This window comes from Maylandia zebra, linkage group LG15 (assembly GCF_041146795.1).
Source record: "Maylandia zebra isolate NMK-2024a linkage group LG15, Mzebra_GT3a, whole genome shotgun sequence".
Classification (NCBI taxonomy): domain Eukaryota; kingdom Metazoa; phylum Chordata; class Actinopteri; order Cichliformes; family Cichlidae; genus Maylandia; species Maylandia zebra.
The window spans coordinates 14,820,716-14,838,290 of record NC_135181.1 but is presented as its reverse complement, the minus strand read 5'-3'; the positions used below and the strand labels follow the sequence as shown (position 1 = coordinate 14,838,290).

The following is a 17,575-nucleotide window of genomic DNA, read 5'->3' as shown; positions in this document are numbered from 1 at the left end:
GTGCACTGTTACAAGAATATTTTTCTTTCTATTGCTTTCTATTATTTTAAGTTAAGTAGGACAGAGTTCTTTTAAAGAAAGATTTACTTATATTCTCAAAAGTTAAGCATGACAGGCTTCTGTTTAAGAAAGAGACCTGTTTTACTGTGTTAATGTTGTCATTTTGAGCTAAAAATAAATGGCTAAATGATCATTTGTTTCACATGTGTTCATATCACAAAGAATAGAATATGCATCTACTTAAATCAACTTCAAGTCAAATGGTTAAAAAAAGAATTTCACACACAAAAAAAGAGCTAGAAAATTCACCACACTGGGAAGGGTGAAGACAACTGGGTCGCCCGGCCCTGGCCACGAGGTGTCCCTTATTTATTTTTCAGGGAGTTGGCAACCCTACTTTAGCATGTGTTGCATGCAGGGGAAAAAAGCAAAATAAAGTGATGTTTCTGTACAACACAGTGGAGCACTTAAAGCTTTTTTTGTGTGTATTTTCCCAGCCGTTTGGACGCATTTCCATGACGTCTTCCTCCCAAAATATTCACAGCAGCTGAACGGAGTCAACGTCATGAGCGGGCCAATATTCGATAAAGACTATGATGGACACGTCGATGAATTAAAAAAGATATCAGGGTAAGACAGAAGCAAAATAACATTTACTGTTGCTACACTGTGCAGTTCAGTCATTTGGTTGTCAGAAGCTGCATATTTTTATGTTGACAGTTTAATGGTCTGATTAAATTCAGCCTTTTTCATTTATTGTGCTTTACAACTGCTTATTAGGTGTTATTAAAAAAAAGACTTAAGTGGTGACTCACTTTTAAGAGTCTCCATTTGGCCTTGACGTAAATCCAATGAAGAAAGATTTCCAAAGAAAACTGCAACTTCAGTTTCGTTTTGAAGTTAGTTCTTAAGAAAGTAACTGTGTTGCAAAAATGCTTATGTAGACATTTTCATTTATTCCTCTAGCAGACACAGCAGGTCTGAAGCAAATCAAGAAGGATTTCTAATAGTGAGAACATTAGTACAATATTCATCTTCACACATGAACAACAATTTTGATTTTTGTATTTCCTGAGTGAGGTGCATGTGAGCAATGTGTTACAAATCCATATTCTAATGAGGGCACACACATAAAGTGTGTTATGTTATTTAACTGTGGATGCTTCTGGACACAGTTTGCACTTTACCATCATGTTCTTGTCCTTCTGCATAATAAAAATTAAATTAATCACCACTAATCAGAAGTTGGAGAGCCCACTATTTATTTTTACTTCACCCTCCAAGCAATTTAGGTCAGGTTCAGGTAGCTGACGTGCAGGAAAAGGACACCTTTGGTTTGTTTTTGGCCTTTTTTTCCTATTTCTGTTTTGTTTTTTTCTACTTTTTTCACCAGTCATGCAGACATATGAAGAACAAGCAAGCAAACAAAGCAGAAAAATGTAATTTGATTACAGATTAATTGCAGATTAGTGCTCTACTTTAGAATGAGTTACACCCAACACCACTAATTAGTCATTTTCCAGCTTCCTACTAAAAAATGGTCATTCTGTTTTCTGCCTGAGGCAGCTCCCTCTCCCAAACCAAACTGAGTCTCACTGTTGTGTCCTCAAACTGAGAACATTCACCAGACATTTAATGTTTATATGGATCCACACAGCAAAAGTATTAACAAATAATTAAATAAAATGTCTGAAAGCCATCGTAAGATAAACCGGTACTCAGATAAAATCTAAGAAACATAGCACATAGTTCATGTGTAAAACTGATTATCAGTGTCCAGGCAGCTGAGCACACTCAATTAGATGAGATCTGATGGGGAATTCTAAAGTGATGCAATACCTGTGCTGCTGTAGACATTAATTTCCAGGGTTTACAAACTACATTCAGGCTTTATCCAGACTAAATTTTTGATGTTAAAATGCAATGTATTACATAAACATCCCTGGTAGTTTTGGTAGAACATTTGCACATGGCTTAACTCAAGCTCTGCCCTTCCTGCCTCCTGTCCAAAGGAAGGCCAAACAAAATACCCTAGCTTATATGTCCATTGGAACGCATCTGAAAATGAAGATTGCATGACTGTTTGTGTACACCAGGAATGCCTCCTGCATGTAATGGTGCATTAGCTGTTAGCATTGAACACAATGTCAGTAATCCCTCTGAGCTGTTATTTAATGGTAAACTAATCAGGTATCCTTTTTCTTCTGCAGAAGGGTTTGTGATAAGAGAATGATAATTTCGGAGGAGGACATGTAGTGACTGATAAGCAAACGTGGGTTTCAAACGTCTCCAGTTTTTTCTCTTCCAAACTAAGAAATAGTTGTAGAGTTTCAGAAAATGAAGAAACAGTGTAGACTCTTAAAAGTTGTGTTTTTTATATATATAACAAAATATGTATATGCATTGTGTTGGCCATATGCTTAAGTTACTGAATTTTTATAATATATTTTATCTGTATGTCTCAGTATATGCATATTATACCTAATGTGCCTAAAGGCTGACGCGCTCATTTTGCACATTAGCTTAGTGCACTGGTTCAATACACCCCACCCTCACTCCACCCAACCCCCCAGTGATGTTAATTTAAGTGCATAAATGAACTCATTGCATCGTTTTTGTTTGAATTAAAGAATTGATGCAGCCTTCACATGCACAATTGTCCAAAAACTCAAAAGACTTTGAGAAAGTGTTTGAGAAACCCATGGGTTACATTGAGGGTTACTCATAGCTCACGCAGTAGCACACATTGCAACCAAACTAAATTTGGCTATTCCCCTTTAATAGCTCTCGGTTTTTGCTTAAATACTTCATGCTGGCTGGAACATGTGATGTCATATACTCCTATACTCAGATCAAGATTTGGAAACAATGAGAGTTGAATGACGTTTGGTGGGTTGCTTTGTGACTGTTTGTTATACAACATGCAGACAATTCTTAAGAAGTCTTGAGCACTTGAGTTGAAGCCAGTTCATCCAAAAAGGCTTCTTGAGAAAGATTCCTTCAGTTTTCAAATAAAAGGTGAAATGTCCTTCAGAACCTAAAAAGGTCAGAGATGTGAATCTCCCGTTCCACCACATCATAAAGGTGCTTTACTGCATTGAAATCTGATGACTGTGGAGGCCATTTGAGTATAGTGAACTCAAGGTGATGATCAGGAAACCAGTTTGAGTTGATCTGCTGGAAGCAGCCAACAGAAGATAGTACACTGTGATCATAAAGTATGGCTATGGTCTGCAACAATACTCGGGTAGGCTGTGGTGTTTAAACATTGCTCAGTTGCAGCTCGTTTTGCGCAACGCGTAATATACTGACGAATTGTCACGTCCCGAGGCGTTCCATGGGAACGCGAAAGGTGACCTTCCGCATTCCTATGCTACGCGCCGGATTGTGGATGAAACTGAATAGAACAACGCTCCCGCAGTAACACACGTTCCAGCCGTGTATTCCAGCCCTAATCATAACCTTATCCCTAACGTTCACCACCACCTTAATCGTGTTAGATTAAAGTCAAATACACGTACATGTGTAGATTCATTCCAAACGGTTCTCCTATTTCTAATATTTCCGAACTCGTAATATAAGGACGCATTGGGTGGCCGAAAGCATAATATACCAACGATTTGTCACCTAGCGTAAAATGTTATGCTTTGGGAGTGAGAACTTCTGTCAGTTGATACTCAAAGTGTGCCAAAAAATATCCCCTTCATCATTACACCGCCAAGACACTGAACTCTTGAAATGAAGTAAGATGGACCCATCCTTCCATGTTTTTTATGCCAAAATCTATTCAGATGTAAAATGTGAGAAATCGGACTTAAAATACACCCGATGGTTATTTTTTAACCTGAGGCTTTATAACTGAGGTATTCAATTTTTCCATTGCAGCACTTTGATTACGTGTGATCTCTCATCTCTGCAGGAACGAGGCTCCCATCCCGACACATTTCTTTGTGATCCTGACCAGCTGCGGGGATTCGACCTTTGGCCCTCTGAACTGTGCAGGTCCACTCCAGGCCAGGTCCTTCATCATGCCCCACAGGCCCGACCACACAGAGAGCTGCGCTGTGAGTAACACCATTCGTCCCACATGTTTCTGCACTGTCTATTTCAGTCTGCCTCTGTGGAAACCTGCTGTCAGACCCTTCTTAATACTGCATAATTTTAATATACGCCTCCCCCACTTTCTGCTTTTCTTCAGAATGGGACAGACTTGACGTGGGTGGAAGACTGGCTGAAGCTCCACACCGCTCGAGTGCGAGACATCGAGCTCCTTACCGGACTCAGCTTCTACCACGACAGGTTATCAGTGGAAGAGACACTGCGGATGAAGACATTTCTACACACTTATTAAACTCACAGACTTTATCGAGTGAAGCTTTAACTGGCAGAGGAAGCCATATTGGTGTGCAGATGTCTGCCCACATGGACAAACAGTTAACCCAATAACTGTGGGTTTAACAGATGCTTTACTTATAGACTTCCCTCATTTCAGACTGAACTCATTCTTAAGCTCCATCCATTATTTGAAGTGACATTTTTAAAATAAATTTTTATTGATTTTGATTGTGTACAAAAAAAAAAAAAGTAAATAATGAATGGAGCTTAAAGACACCATCCCATCTAATAAAATGATTCCAAAGTATTTCCGGGTTCCCATTTCCAGATTGGAAAACTGGAATAAAACTAAAGGGAAAAGAGAGTTTTTATTGATGGAAGAACTGTTTATGTTGAGTGAAGCTTGCCACACATCAGGGGAGCTGTCTGCAGCAGCTGGAAAAACATCTAGCATGAATATGTTTTGCCCTTCTTTTTTGTATGTGTTTCTTTTCTTTTTACACCCATTGGTATTTTTTGTAAAATGAATGAATTATTCAGCTTTTAAATGTGCGCCTATGCTGTATGCTTGGAAGGATTACTGTATGAGACACGTTTGAGCCAGTCTGGGCTCAGACACGTAAAAGCCTTTTCTTTCTCCAACACAGAGAGACATAAAGCAACTGCAAAGAACACTGAAAGCAAAGTTTACATTTAGCAAGGATCCCTGGTGTTTTATACTAAAATAGCTGCTAAATATATCATAGGTCATGTGAACTGTGTAGTGTGCGGTCTTGTGGTTAACACATTCGCATAGTCACAAGCTAGCACCGGTCCCAAGCCCAGATAAAGGGTATCCAGCATAAAATCTTTGCCAAATTCAACACGGTGATCCATCCACCCTGGCGAGGCTTTTATAAGAGAGCAGCCTGATGTACCTTCTTCTAGAAGCAGCAGATGTGAAGCTGTAATAACTGTTGATCACGTGAGGCAGCTGTAACCCTGAACAATCAAGACTTCAGAAAATTGATCTCCTAAAAAAGTCCTTGAAGATCATGAGCGTAACTTACACCTCACGGGGGTAAAGCAAGTCTGGTGAAAGCTGTAATGTTTAAGGATCATTCGAGTAAACTGCTTTTTATTATTATTCTGATGCTCGGTGTTGGTGGTAAACAGAAATTACTGATGTTTTTTCTTCTTCACAGATAAGAAAAATTCAGATCTGGAGAATTATTTAAGATTTTGTTTCTATTCTGTCTTTTTTCGGACTCTTTCTGGTTGTTTTGTGTCTTTCGTTCCATTTTGTAACCTCATTGGAGTGATTTTACATCTCTGTTGTCATTTTGTTCCTCCGCGGCCATTTGGTGACTTTTTCCTGGGAAGATGAATTTTCAGGCAGCCGCTAAACTTCAGCGTTTAGTTGGAGATGAAGAGAAGCTGTTTGAGCTCAGCTCATTAATCCGTCCGTGACTGTGTGCATCTGAATGTGTGGATCAGCAAAATCATTATTCAGTCTTTGATTTTTCATCTTCGCGTACTGCTCGTATATGAAGTCATATAGATTTCATGTATACCAAGCCTTTTCTATTGGTTGCTGCAGTTTTTCACACATGAAAAATTTCATATAAAAAACAAACTTCCACATTGAGCTTGTGACTTGTTTCCTTTTGTTTATGACCTTTTATCAGCCAAGATTCAAGGTGCACAAATCACTTTCGTTTCACACGATTGAATTTACAGCGTCATGTAGAGCGAGGGAAGCAGCAGTTGCTCTTCAAGTCTCCTTCAGGTTGAAGCTGTACATGTACATGTGAAAAGGAAGGAAGTACGTTACCCTATGTGCTTAAAGTCTGCCACTTCCTCAGGCTGACCACTCCGGCAGCGCAAGAAGCCAGAAGGTAAGATCTTGCAGCTTTCAGCTCTGCACCTCGTAAACTCTGAGGTGACCCAATTCTCATGTCAGAAAACCTGAGCCTACTTTCCATTTGAGGTTGTTGCAAGGCTGGTGCAGTTGTCACAATGCTTTTCTCAAGTGTCGGTTGATGGTTTGGCAAGAAGAGGGTACAAGTTGTCTCACTGCATCTTTAGTCATTGAGAAAGAAAAAAAAATTTTTTGTTGTGTAAAATCTTTCTGTGAAGTCCGCCATTCAGTTGTTGAATTGCTGAGCTGGCTGAATAAGGTCTACTGCATGCTCTTCTTATGATGATCAATCTGTATGACTTCAAATGTTTTATTACTTCATCTGGCATTCATATTTTCAAGTGTACCTTGAGTCAGTAGTTTCTTTATTTCAACTCTTTTATGAAAGTTTTCAAATCCGGCTCAAACTGAAGCAGAGGGCACGTCTCTTGCAAAGGAAATGCAGAAAGATGACGCCAGCTTTTCTGAGCTTCTTTTTTTTTTTTCAGTTGCTGTGATGAACTGCATGAAGATGATAAGTTTAGTTTAAATATACACGCAGCTCGATAACATGCACATAATTTCCTGGAAAGTATTTTGGGAGTCTGTGTCACCTCACAGCAAGGTTTTGTGACGTGAGTGAGTTTTGTTAGATGGGTCATTTTTAAAAATGTGTACCTGACATAGTTTCTATTGTCAGTCACTGTGGGTTGCAAGCATGAAAAAGCAGCTGTGAGGTTTTTATTTGGAATTCACTTGCTGCAGACGCTTCTGGCTTTAAGGCCAGAGTTTGCATGCTGTCACTGAAGCCTTCCTGGAAGCCCCTCATCTGGGTGGGAAGTGTGTCAGAGACCACGTGACCGCCTTGGGGTTTCTCACGATATGCTATATGTAGGTCTCAATGAAATTAGTCAAGTGCCCTTTTTACTGTCATTGCTGCGGTGGCCTGATACAATCCTCCTCGCTCTCTTCTCGGATGTTAAAGCGCTAACCACTAAACCACGCAAAGCCTGAATCATTATGGCCCCTTTGCATCGTAGAGGCGAGTCTGAGATGAGTGTGCTTGCATTATTGTGATAACGAAGACGATCATCTGTAAACTGAGCTACTCTTCGAATGAGGAATCTGCTACTAGTAGTTTTTAAGTGTGCAACTTGTTGCCTCGCCTGGTATTTAGAGCTCAAGAGCGGCACAGAGCACGTAAGCAGAGGACAGATAACAGCCGTGCCCCTCTCTGAGCCGTGAGGCCTAATTATTACTAGCACTGACTGTTATCTTCAGCCTCCTGGCAGCTCTGTTTAGTGACAACAACGGGCCTTATCTGCTAACACAGGTTGACATCCAGCTCTTCGACAGGCCATTTCCCCTCTGCTCCCCACGCCTGTGCGCTGCCGGGAAGGAAAATGGTCTCAGTCCAGATTGAGATGTTAAGCGCTCGGGAATGACGTCTTCCAAATGAATGAGATATTAAAGAATCAGCTTTCTCCTTTACTTCCTCCCACGTTGCTGATTGACCCTCCTTATAAACTGACCACACACCCAGCTGTGGGGTCAGGCATGCAAGCAATTCAGTTCAGTTTTGTTTACACAGCGCCAAATCACAACAGCAGTCGTCTCAATGTGCTTTAAATTGTAGTGTAAAGAATCTACAATAACAACCGCCTTTGACCCCTTGGCGACAGTGGAAAGGAAAAGCTCCACTTCAAGCAGAGCTAGGTTCAAGGAGGGGCAACCATTTGACTAGTTGGGGGTGAGGGGAGGGAGAAGAGACAAGCTGTGGAAGAGAGGCAGTGATTAAAAATAACTAAGGATTAAAAAACAAAAAATAAGGTCCATGTGTCACTTTCAAGCCAGTTCACAGCTACATCTGTTAAATTGCATGATGACTGTTTGTGGTAAGTAACACAGTCACAACTCTACATGCAATGTTATGCAAACTGAACATTTTCAGTAAGCCAAGAAAATACAAGACATGAGATGTGTTCAAGATATTCTAGCTTCTTCACAAACACACACAGCTGATCTTCTGTTGTAAACCTCAAACCAGTGGATGAGCTTATTTCCAAGGACTGTCAAGTGACTTCTTTTGAAGTAAAACATGAAACAGAGCTATTGATCTAATAATAAAAACAAAAAAGAAAAAGAAACTGGGCCACGGGTGCACGTCAGCCATCAATAATGCACAGGGTTGGCATTTGGTTTGTTTTGCTGTTGCCCTGCCATCAGTGAAGCATCGCTGCTCTTCCTGCAGCTGAGGAAGCAGCGGTGGTTTAACACAGCGGAGGTCTGTGAGGATATGAGCAGCATGAGGGGAAATGAGGGGTAACTGATCATCACAGATCTGGACATGTCATTTTTTCATGACATCCTGTGCCGCCGAGCAACTATTTACGTCATCCCGGGTATTCTTGGAGATAAGAAGGTTATTTTAAATCATTCAAGTAGAAATACTACAAGTAGCTTTCTGATGTGGAAAGGGGAATCTCCGCTGCTCGCGAAATAACCTTGCTATCTCCCTTATTTTAATCTTTCAGTTCCAGAAGACGAAAGAGACGATCTGAGGGTTGGGCCCAGTGAGGGGGAGGACTAAAGAGGAGAGGAGGAGGAGACAGGAGTGAAAAAAGAAAACGGTGAAGCAGAGAGGAGAGACAGAGAGAGCAGGACCTGTGACAGTGACAGAAGACCTGAACCAGTATTTCTTTCTTTTTTTTAATTCAAAAACATGGATTTAAGTTTGCTTCAAGTTATGGAGAGAGAGAGCATCCTGGAGGTTCTTCGGAGAGACAAACAGATGCGAGCAATCGAAGAAGACAGGATCAGGTGGGTCATTTCAAACAGTGTTAATAGGTGCTGGGATGAAATTAGATTTTTAGGGATGCTGGAAGGAGGCAGGGCCGACTGCTCTTATATTGATTACGTGAAAGCGAAAATATGATTCTTCTGAAAACAAAACCTGTTTCAGAGATGTTACCTGTTACAAATCTGAACTGTTAGTAGTTTCATACTTAACATACAGACATGAGTGTGATATCAGAAGTTCATACTGTGCCGTAAAATAAAGAAAGAACCTTCTTCTCACACGGGGACTTTAAATCTTGTTGGTTTTGGGGTTTTTTTGTTTTGTTTTTTTGCAGCTGACACTTAATTCTGCTCAATATAGTGTTATAAAACCTTGTTTAACTATGGTAACTTTGTGTTACGCTCTCAAAGAAACCTCATATGTCCCCATTGTCCCCATATAAGGGCATACTTTTTAAAAACCATGCTGTTCTTCAGTTTTTATATCCAGAAGAATTTTTTATCTGCTGGCTTTATGTTGAGCATCTATAACAGAGTGATGCATTTCTGAAGGATGTTTAAAATATTAAAATGTTCTAAAAACTGTTCATTATTGTCAGAAGAGAAATGTCTGTGAATCTCGCAGTTAAAGCTCTCTGTGGTTCTCCCTATTCTCAGGAGGATGAAATACGACCTGCAGGAGCTCCGAAGGAAGGGTGCAAAGAGCTATGCCCGGCAGTACGGCGAGCGGACCTGCGCCCGCTGCCAGAGGCCGCTGGGAAAGTTCTGGAACTCTGGCGCAGTCTGCCGCGGCTGCAGCCACCGCATCTGCAACAAGTGTCGTGTGGGAGCAGCGATCTGGAAGTGCACGGTCTGCCACGCATACAGGTAGGGAGGCCACCAGCGAGCCTGCTGTACAGAGGGTTGAAATGTGTGACTCAGCGAGGCTCAAATCAAGCACTGAATGACTGTGCGTGTGTAAAGCCCAGCAGTGACTGACTGAAGGTTACTGTAACTGAGGCTCAAATCTCACACTTTCACTTTTACTCTGTTTGTGTACTGTTGAGAGAGCTCGTCGTCATGCTGAACTATCCAATGAAATGGTTAAACAGTCCGTGGGAGATCAGAAAATGACATTAGAAATAAAAACCTGACCAATTATTTGATAATTCAATGATTTAGAACACTAATTTAATTGTGGACGGACTTCCCGCATCCATAAAACGTTCCCCGTAACAGTATAAGATTCCCCTTCAAAGTAAAGGCATTAGGGAATAGGGGACAGTGGACCAAACCACTAAGAGCCTAGATTTAGCTACACCCCTGTTAAACTGCAGTTTCTCCAGTCAGCAGCTTCACGTAAAGACTGAAACCCCCCTCCTCAGTTGCAGGAACATGATGAAAAGACTGACTTGCAGTTTAAAAGGCACCGATTGCTACAAAAAAAGAGGAAATTGTGTCAAGGACACTAAAGCAACATGATTGAAATAAATCCCTCAAGAGCCGACTAACCACAGCAAGAGTAGATGAACTCCAACTCCATAAAAATGTGGGTAATTATTCTGTTGAGCAGATTTATGAAGGAAATGATAATGAGTGAAAACCGATAATAATAAGGTCTGCGCTCAGACTGATTGATACCTACATTAAATCTACAACTTTAACATGAGTTTCAGGTCAAGTGTCGCTGTTTTAATTAATCATCAACATTCCAGCTGTTTGGTAATCAACCACAAACTATTCTAATAACTTTTAAAGTGTCCCAAGTCCTATTTAAAATAGCTGTGACGCTAATTAGCTTGTTAAGATGGGACGAGATATTTTAACACATCCTGTCGCTTCTTTAAAACTTCCCCTTCCCTTCCCCTATATGGACTCTGTCATAAACATTTGAAATATGCAGATAGCATCTCTGAAAAGTGAAATTTAGATTAGGTGTATTTCCTACACGTATTTTTGGCCTCTTCATTTTCAGTGTGGGTATTTTACATGTGTAAAAATGTGTCCACATTTATAGATGATTTGTTCTGAATACTGAGGGGGCATGTTTTTCTCCGAAACCTACGCCTTGTCTTTCAGAAAAGGATGTAACTGTTCTTTTACTACTTTAATTATCTGTGAAAGAACGAAGATACATTTGTCAAACTAAAGCTAAATTCAAAAGAGAAATGAAGATGTTGCAGTTGTAGTTTTATTGATTGTGGCCGTCTTGTCATTTCTACCTGCTCATCACGGCGCTCTTCCTCTTCACAGGGATGTAAAAATCAAGTCCGGAGAATGGTTTCTAGAAGAAAAGTCAAAGAAATTTCCAGTCACCACAGGTTTGTATGCAAAACCCAAACTGCATGCATACACATAGGGTGTGATTTGCAGGGTGTGGGGGTAACTTCCCCCATCTCTGGTCTGCACATCCTCTGCTAAAGAATTTTTTTTATCTCTGATTTTTAGCGCTACATCTTCAGACAGTGTGCAGGGCAAACAACAATCAAATCCGAAATTCAGTTTGAGTGTCAGAGCAGCAGAGATGCCACGATACTGTTCGGCATTATTTCATTACACTCCAGAACACTGTCGTTTCAACATAAAACTAAAGCTAACCAAATAAAAGAGAAATAAAAAAGGGCCCAGAGGAGTCACCAAAACTCCTAATAACATTATTATTGAGTATCAAACACAGGAATGATCACTGACCCAACCTGCAGCTTCTTACTCCAACTTGTTGGCTTGCAATTCTGAACTGGGACTGCTGTCTCACATCCCTAAGAGACTAAGGAAGTTATGAGTACACTTGCTGCCTTTGCAACTGATAGAGATAGAGTCTGCTCGTCCGACAGCAACCCTCCAGATAGAGTTTAACATGACCGTCAATCACAAGTTAGAGCTCACAGCTCTGATGTTCAGTAAACAGCACAGGTCGCCTCCTTGAGTTACAATCCTGAGAACATTAATTTAAAAAGGGAGAGATTAAAATATTCTCATGGTTATCATATGTTCTGAACTTGTAGACATTAAACTGGCAGCAGCTGTAAATAAGTATAGAGGATCGCTTGCATGCTGCATACACAGCTGCTTTTCCTTTTTTAAATATAAATCATTATTCAATATTAATGCACGCTTGTTCAGCTACACTGACTCATAAAATATGAATGAACGCAGTTGTTTTATGTTGCTGGCTTTATGTGTTCAGTTCATAGTGTGGCTAGGCATCATAACACTTAACTATTAAGGATATTTAAATGGTTTTCTGTTCCTTCCTGATGTCCTTTCAGACAAATATGAGACGGTTGGGGAGAATCTACTGAAGACCTACAATGTGCTGAGGTATTATTTACCTTCTAAGTGTTTATTTTTCTACATCAGGTTAAGTCTCTGTCCCGATGTGGTTGTAAAATTACATTTTTTGACTCGTGTATCTTCGCAGTCATATATCCATTGTGCCTCCCACTCCTCCACCTCACTTGGATTATCACTTCCTGAGCAGATCTGGGGTAAAGTATTATTTTCTTTTCCCATTTTTTTTACAAGTTAAAATGAAACATGTATAAAGTGATTAATCATTATTACTTTTTTTGATCTGCAGGATTGGAAAAACTCAAAGCCTTTCACCAAATCTGTGGAAAATCTAATGGTTTCCTTCACGAGTCACATTAAAAGTAAGTCGTTGTTCAACCTCGGCCCAGCGGTCAGCATTGCCAGGCTCAGTAATTCTTTACTTCTTAATAACAGAAAGTGCAACACACAACAGATACTCTCAGTGTGCAGTTGTGAGAAATTGTTGCTTCGAAATTAGTAGCATCACTTCCTGTGGATGTTATCAAACACACTCTGATCATGAGCTCAATATACGCACAGTAATAACCACAAAGGAAATTCACCAGAGATAATTTAGAAGAAAAAAAAAGCCTCGTGAGCTCATGACACCTACTGCATCAGCAAAAGAGGCTTTAGATGATGCAGGAGATAACACCACCACGCATGCACAGCTCTTTGAGCAGCGTTGTTTGTCCGAGCACAGGATGCACCTCTTCGTTAAATTTGTTTTCCAGTAAACAGGCATTTACTGGGTTGTGCTTTTCTTACATTTCCCTTTGCAGAGATTTCCAATTCTCAAAACGACGTCCGTGAAGATCTGCTGAAGGTCGACAACAGATGGAGAGGCTCGAGCTTTACCCACTCCACCCAAAAGAGCCTGTCAGACACAGACATAAACAAATCGAGCACGGTAGGTCGAAAGCATCAGTCACTGAACTCAAGTCGAGTTTGTGGTGGTAGCGCTGCTTCTGCTGCAAGTGAAAGTGTTTTTGCAGAGCACATATTTGGGCCTGAGAGTGGAAGCGGGAAATCACAGATAAAACGGGGAACTGATTCAGGGCCTTTAGCAGCACCTGCTGGTGATGACAGGGAATAACATCAGCAACCTCAAATCTGAGAGAGAGTGCGACTTTTTGCTTTTTGTGCCTAAACTGCTCCTTGATGTTTTCTAGTTTTATATCATATAAAAAAGTTCAAAAGCAGAGTAAAGAAAACGACTTTCTTTCTTTGTGCAGCTCTTCAAAGTCCCAAGTCTTCCAAACCTGTTCAAGAAAAGCAAAGACAGCGACCAGGAGGGCTCCTCCACCGGGGCAGAGGACGAGACTTCATTCGGTTCTGAGTACTCTGAAGGGAAGAGAGTAAGTCACAGCTGATTTTCATTAAAAAAAAAAAAAATTGAATAAAATCCCCAAACAACATCCGGTGGTTAAAATATTCAAAAGTAACAGCCCTGATCACAAAATCCCCTCTTATAATTATCCTCTCTCACACCTCTCTCATCCTTTTCCTCTGAAGTGTAAAATTGATGCTATAACCTGTATTTGGCTCCCTCAGGGCAGCTGCAGCAGCACCAGCACAGAGTTGGGCTTTGAGAGCGTTTCTGTGACCGGAGAACTGGAGCTGGCTCTGGCCTTCAACACCAACACCTCCCGTCTGGAGATCACAGTCGGCACCTGCAGAAACCTGTCCTACGGAGACAGCAAGAAGAGGAAGTGTCACCCGTAAGGACACGTTTGATGTCACTCTGTGCAACACAAAGAGGCAGAGCGCATTTCCTGTGATTTTCCATCAAAGCTTCAACAGCATTTTTTTATTTTGTATTCTGCTGCACAGATACGTGAAAATCTACGTGCTGCCGGACAAGAGCTGCAAACTGAAGACGTCAGTGAAGAAGAACACGACTGATCCGGTTTACAATGAAGTTTTGAAGGTAAAAACAAAGAACCTCTTCAGCTATTTTTGGATGTCTCTATGTGTCATCAGTTTAATAAAACTTGCAGCATGCACATATGCATGCTCATGACTTATAGAAACAAAATTATTGATTTCATGGGCAGTAAATTCTTCCTTTGAAAGTTTTTTATCTGGTGCATCAAAAATATGATCTACTCTGAGATGCCATCATAGTCTGTATATAAAAGATGGATATAGCCACTGTGACGTCGCTCAGTAATTGATGTAAAGTCCTGCTGTGAAGACTTGAGCTGAGCCTTTTCACTACAGTCATCTGGGTGTTTTAAAGCCAGAAATAAAGAGCAAGAACTTAAAACTGGGGGACACTCCATGGTACCCCGGCTAACTCCCTTTCTGACTCTGATTCAATTTTACAAAAATAATATCATCCGCTGCTCTATAACACTCAAAACTAGGCCCTGAGACCATAAACTCATGTGCTTAATCAGTGTTTAAAGAAAACATTTAAATAAATGTTGTGAACGTAAACAGCATTCACTAAAATTTAAATGTTTTTCACAGTATGGCATACAGCGCAACATGCTCATTGGAAAGAGGCTACAGGCGACTGTGTGGCATTCAGGTACCCTGAAAAGGAAAGTTTTTCTTGGTGAAGTCCTCATCCCTCTGGACGGCTGGAGATTTGAAGACAAGGCATTCCAGTGCTTTAACTGGTATCCACTGTGTCCGAAGGTAAAATGGAGCACGGCAGAAAAGATTTGTTTATTATTGCTGAAGACTTTTGCCTGTATGGCTGATATGGAAGTGGTTTTCTATAAAATCTCCTTCCTGTGTCCTTCAGCCTGAAAGACAAAACGGAGGTGATCAGGAGTGAGGAGAACCGCTGGCCGGAGTCATGGTGAGTTTGTAGCTTGCTTAAACGTCTGTCTAGCGCTTTGTTTTCGTCAGGCTTGTGTAGTTCATGTGTTTTTTAGTTCATATGTAGTAGGTGGTGTAGTACAAGTGGGACAGTGATTCTGAAAGCTGTAATTTACAAGGTGTATGTACGTGAGTTTGAGGTCACATAGTCGAGCACAAGCGTAAACCTATCAGATCAGCTGATCTGGGTCACCTGATACCTTTTTATTCATTTAAATTGGCAAATTAAATCATATAGGGCAATATTAAAGCTGCTTTGGCCTGCAAACCACTTTGCAACCCACTTACACCTACACTCATCTCTGCCAGTGTCCCCAGAACAAATATTTTAATATATGTCAAATATAAATGATTTAATATTGAAATAAAAGTTTTCTTCTGACTAAAGGTTACTTTATTTGCTAGTGATATCATGTTGTTCGAAATCCTCCAGGTGGTTTTCTGGTGTGGTTATCAAGTGGGCTGAGGTGCGAGCTATGAAAACCACTATTTTAAGAGAACGTCATCAACACTTTTCAGAAAAGGCTGGTCAGGGTCTACTAATAAAAATGAAATAAAATAAGTAAAAAAAATTATTTTTTTATTTAAGTGAGCTGTAATTGAGTTTAATATAATTTTTAAAGGCACATTTCAAGAGCCTTAACCTTTTAGGTGCATTCATTTTGGCACTAGGGGTCAGGAGAGGATCTGTTTTGGATACCTTGTGTTGTCCTTTAAGGCAAACTGGGCCACATAGCAATGATCCACTAACCGTCCTTCACACCTTCCCATTAGTGTAAACATGACTCAGAGTGTAAATACACGTCATTGTGGCCCTGTGTGTCTCCTTGTGTGAGCAGGCCTCAGGTGTGCTATGTGTGTTCTGGTGTGTGACTTTTTGAACGCAAGTGTAATTGTTCAACATTGTTCAACAAGCATGAGGGAGTGTTTACATAACTCGTGTGTTTGTGTATGTACGTGTCTCATTTAGGCGTCTGACTGGGAGCCAGCAGAGAGCTCATCCACAAGACGCCCATTTCAAAAAAAAAAGAGGGAGACTGAAGTCCTCCACTGCTGCTCGTCCAGGACGTCACTCTGTGGGATCAAAGCACCTCCTGCCTCTCTGAGGCACCATAATGGGGACTTGAATGGAACAATAACAGCAGAGATCCACTTCTGAACATCCTCTGTGGAAACACTTTAATGCCGCCTGTGAAGCATCTACAATCGTTATGAATGTATACACCACCTCAAGCAAAGCAGTTGTGATTAATTAATATTTTTTTGCATTATAGAACAGACTATAAAAAAAATCAATTGCTTTATAGAAACATTATTTATGCTTGTTATATTTATTTAGCTTTCTGTTTCTTTTTTTTTTTCATCTGCTAAGCACCTTGAAACTTGAAAAAATCAAGTTACAGTCTATAACCATGGGCTCCAAGTCTGTTTAATAATTACTTTATAATATCCTGTGCTGCAGTTTTAAGCTAAAGAAAGATTGGATAAGCCAGCTTCCTGATGGAGGTTGTACCTAACATACCGACATATTTGTTTATTAACTGCTTGTGGATGCTTCATAGTTGCAGACGGCTAGCACGTACAATTTTATTGCTTTATAAATGTTAAACAGTTAAAGTGATGCCACTTCCGTTCAAGGCCTCTCTGCTGACATTCGTCGATCCGTTCAGACCCATTTTCCTCGTTAATGCCCATGTTCTTCTGTCAGAGGAGAGCAGCAACAAAACGTCCATGCAAATAAAATTAGTGGAAGAGACGCTAAGCTAACGTTACTGACAAATGAAATCTGGAGCCACACCCGGCGGTGGAGCGGAAGCAGTTTGAGTCGCTTCAGACACACACGCACAGACACACCACACAGCGGCTCTTCGAGTACAAAGACACGTTTCTTGTCTCTGTGGACGCGGCGTGTGAAAGCAGCAGCAGAAGAAGAGAAGGAATAAGGCGGTTTCTGTGCTGGGGGCAGTGATGTCACTGACCTGGAATTCTGTTGACTCCGCGTTCTCCCGGCTCACCATGGCAACTGGAGGCTCACCAGGTTAAGCGTGACGTCAGCTCGCCTGCGTCAACAGGTGGAGAAATTGAAGCCAGCAGCGGCACAGGCCGCTTACAGACTCATTGTATTTATTTATTTATTTATTTATTTATTTTTGTTTACATCCAGCACTTTAAGACGCTCATTTAGCATTCAACTATTTACAGTGTATGTGTAGTATAGCTGTCAGATAATAAGTCGATCAGCTTCCACGTGCATGTCTGTTTTCGTTTTTTGTCATTTTATTTATTTTTCTGTCACACTGAATTGCTTTTGTAAAAATAAAAGTATCTGAATATGAATCAAAACAACGTGAGGGAGTCCTGACATGCTGATATTATAAATATAAAGCTCTACTTTTTGGGAAGCATTTAGCGTGTCTGACTTCATTTTAGAGCTCATCT

The 17,575-nt window shown here is 40.6% G+C and overlaps 2 protein-coding genes and 1 long non-coding RNA gene across 4 annotated transcripts in view; 2 read left to right on the top strand and 1 right to left on the bottom strand.

The window, feature by feature from the left end:
* Positions 1-5,962, top strand: part of enpp1 (ectonucleotide pyrophosphatase/phosphodiesterase 1) — a 37,084-nt gene extending 31,122 nt beyond the window's left edge. Inside the window, exons 21-23 of the mRNA XM_004550428.5 lie at positions 498-630; positions 3,920-4,064; positions 4,199-5,962. Coding sequence (XP_004550485.1) covers positions 498-630; positions 3,920-4,064; positions 4,199-4,351 — 431 coding nt within the window. The 3' untranslated portion in view covers positions 4,352-5,962. The remainder of the gene's footprint in view (positions 1-497; positions 631-3,919; positions 4,065-4,198) is intronic.
* Positions 5,963-6,082: 120 nt separating this feature from the next.
* On the top strand, positions 6,083-17,538 carry sytl3 (synaptotagmin-like 3). Of its 2 annotated transcripts, none has more exons than XM_004550427.3 (14): positions 6,083-6,212; positions 8,749-9,034; positions 9,671-9,880; positions 11,246-11,313; positions 12,262-12,313; positions 12,414-12,480; positions 12,573-12,645; positions 13,087-13,214; positions 13,540-13,662; positions 13,859-14,025; positions 14,138-14,234; positions 14,780-14,950; positions 15,060-15,116; positions 16,107-17,538. In XM_004550427.3, the coding sequence occupies exons 2-13, from the start codon at positions 8,937-8,939 to the stop codon at positions 15,090-15,092; spliced, it is 1,287 nt and encodes a 428-aa protein (XP_004550484.1). In that variant the 5' UTR covers positions 6,083-6,212; positions 8,749-8,936; the 3' UTR covers positions 15,093-15,116; positions 16,107-17,538. The 2 variants fall into 2 exon arrangements, with proteins under 2 accessions (XP_004550484.1, XP_012774475.1); XM_012919021.3 differs by lacking the exon at positions 6,083-6,212 and adding an exon at positions 8,516-8,636.
* On the bottom strand, positions 11,172-17,186 carry LOC143412628 (uncharacterized). The gene is made up of 5 exons (XR_013093144.1): positions 17,116-17,186; positions 14,845-15,060; positions 13,840-13,992; positions 13,073-13,181; positions 11,172-11,276 (listed from the first exon to the last, which is right to left on the bottom strand). It is a non-coding gene; the product is annotated as an uncharacterized LOC143412628 (long non-coding RNA).
* Positions 17,539-17,575: the final 37 nt, after the last annotated feature.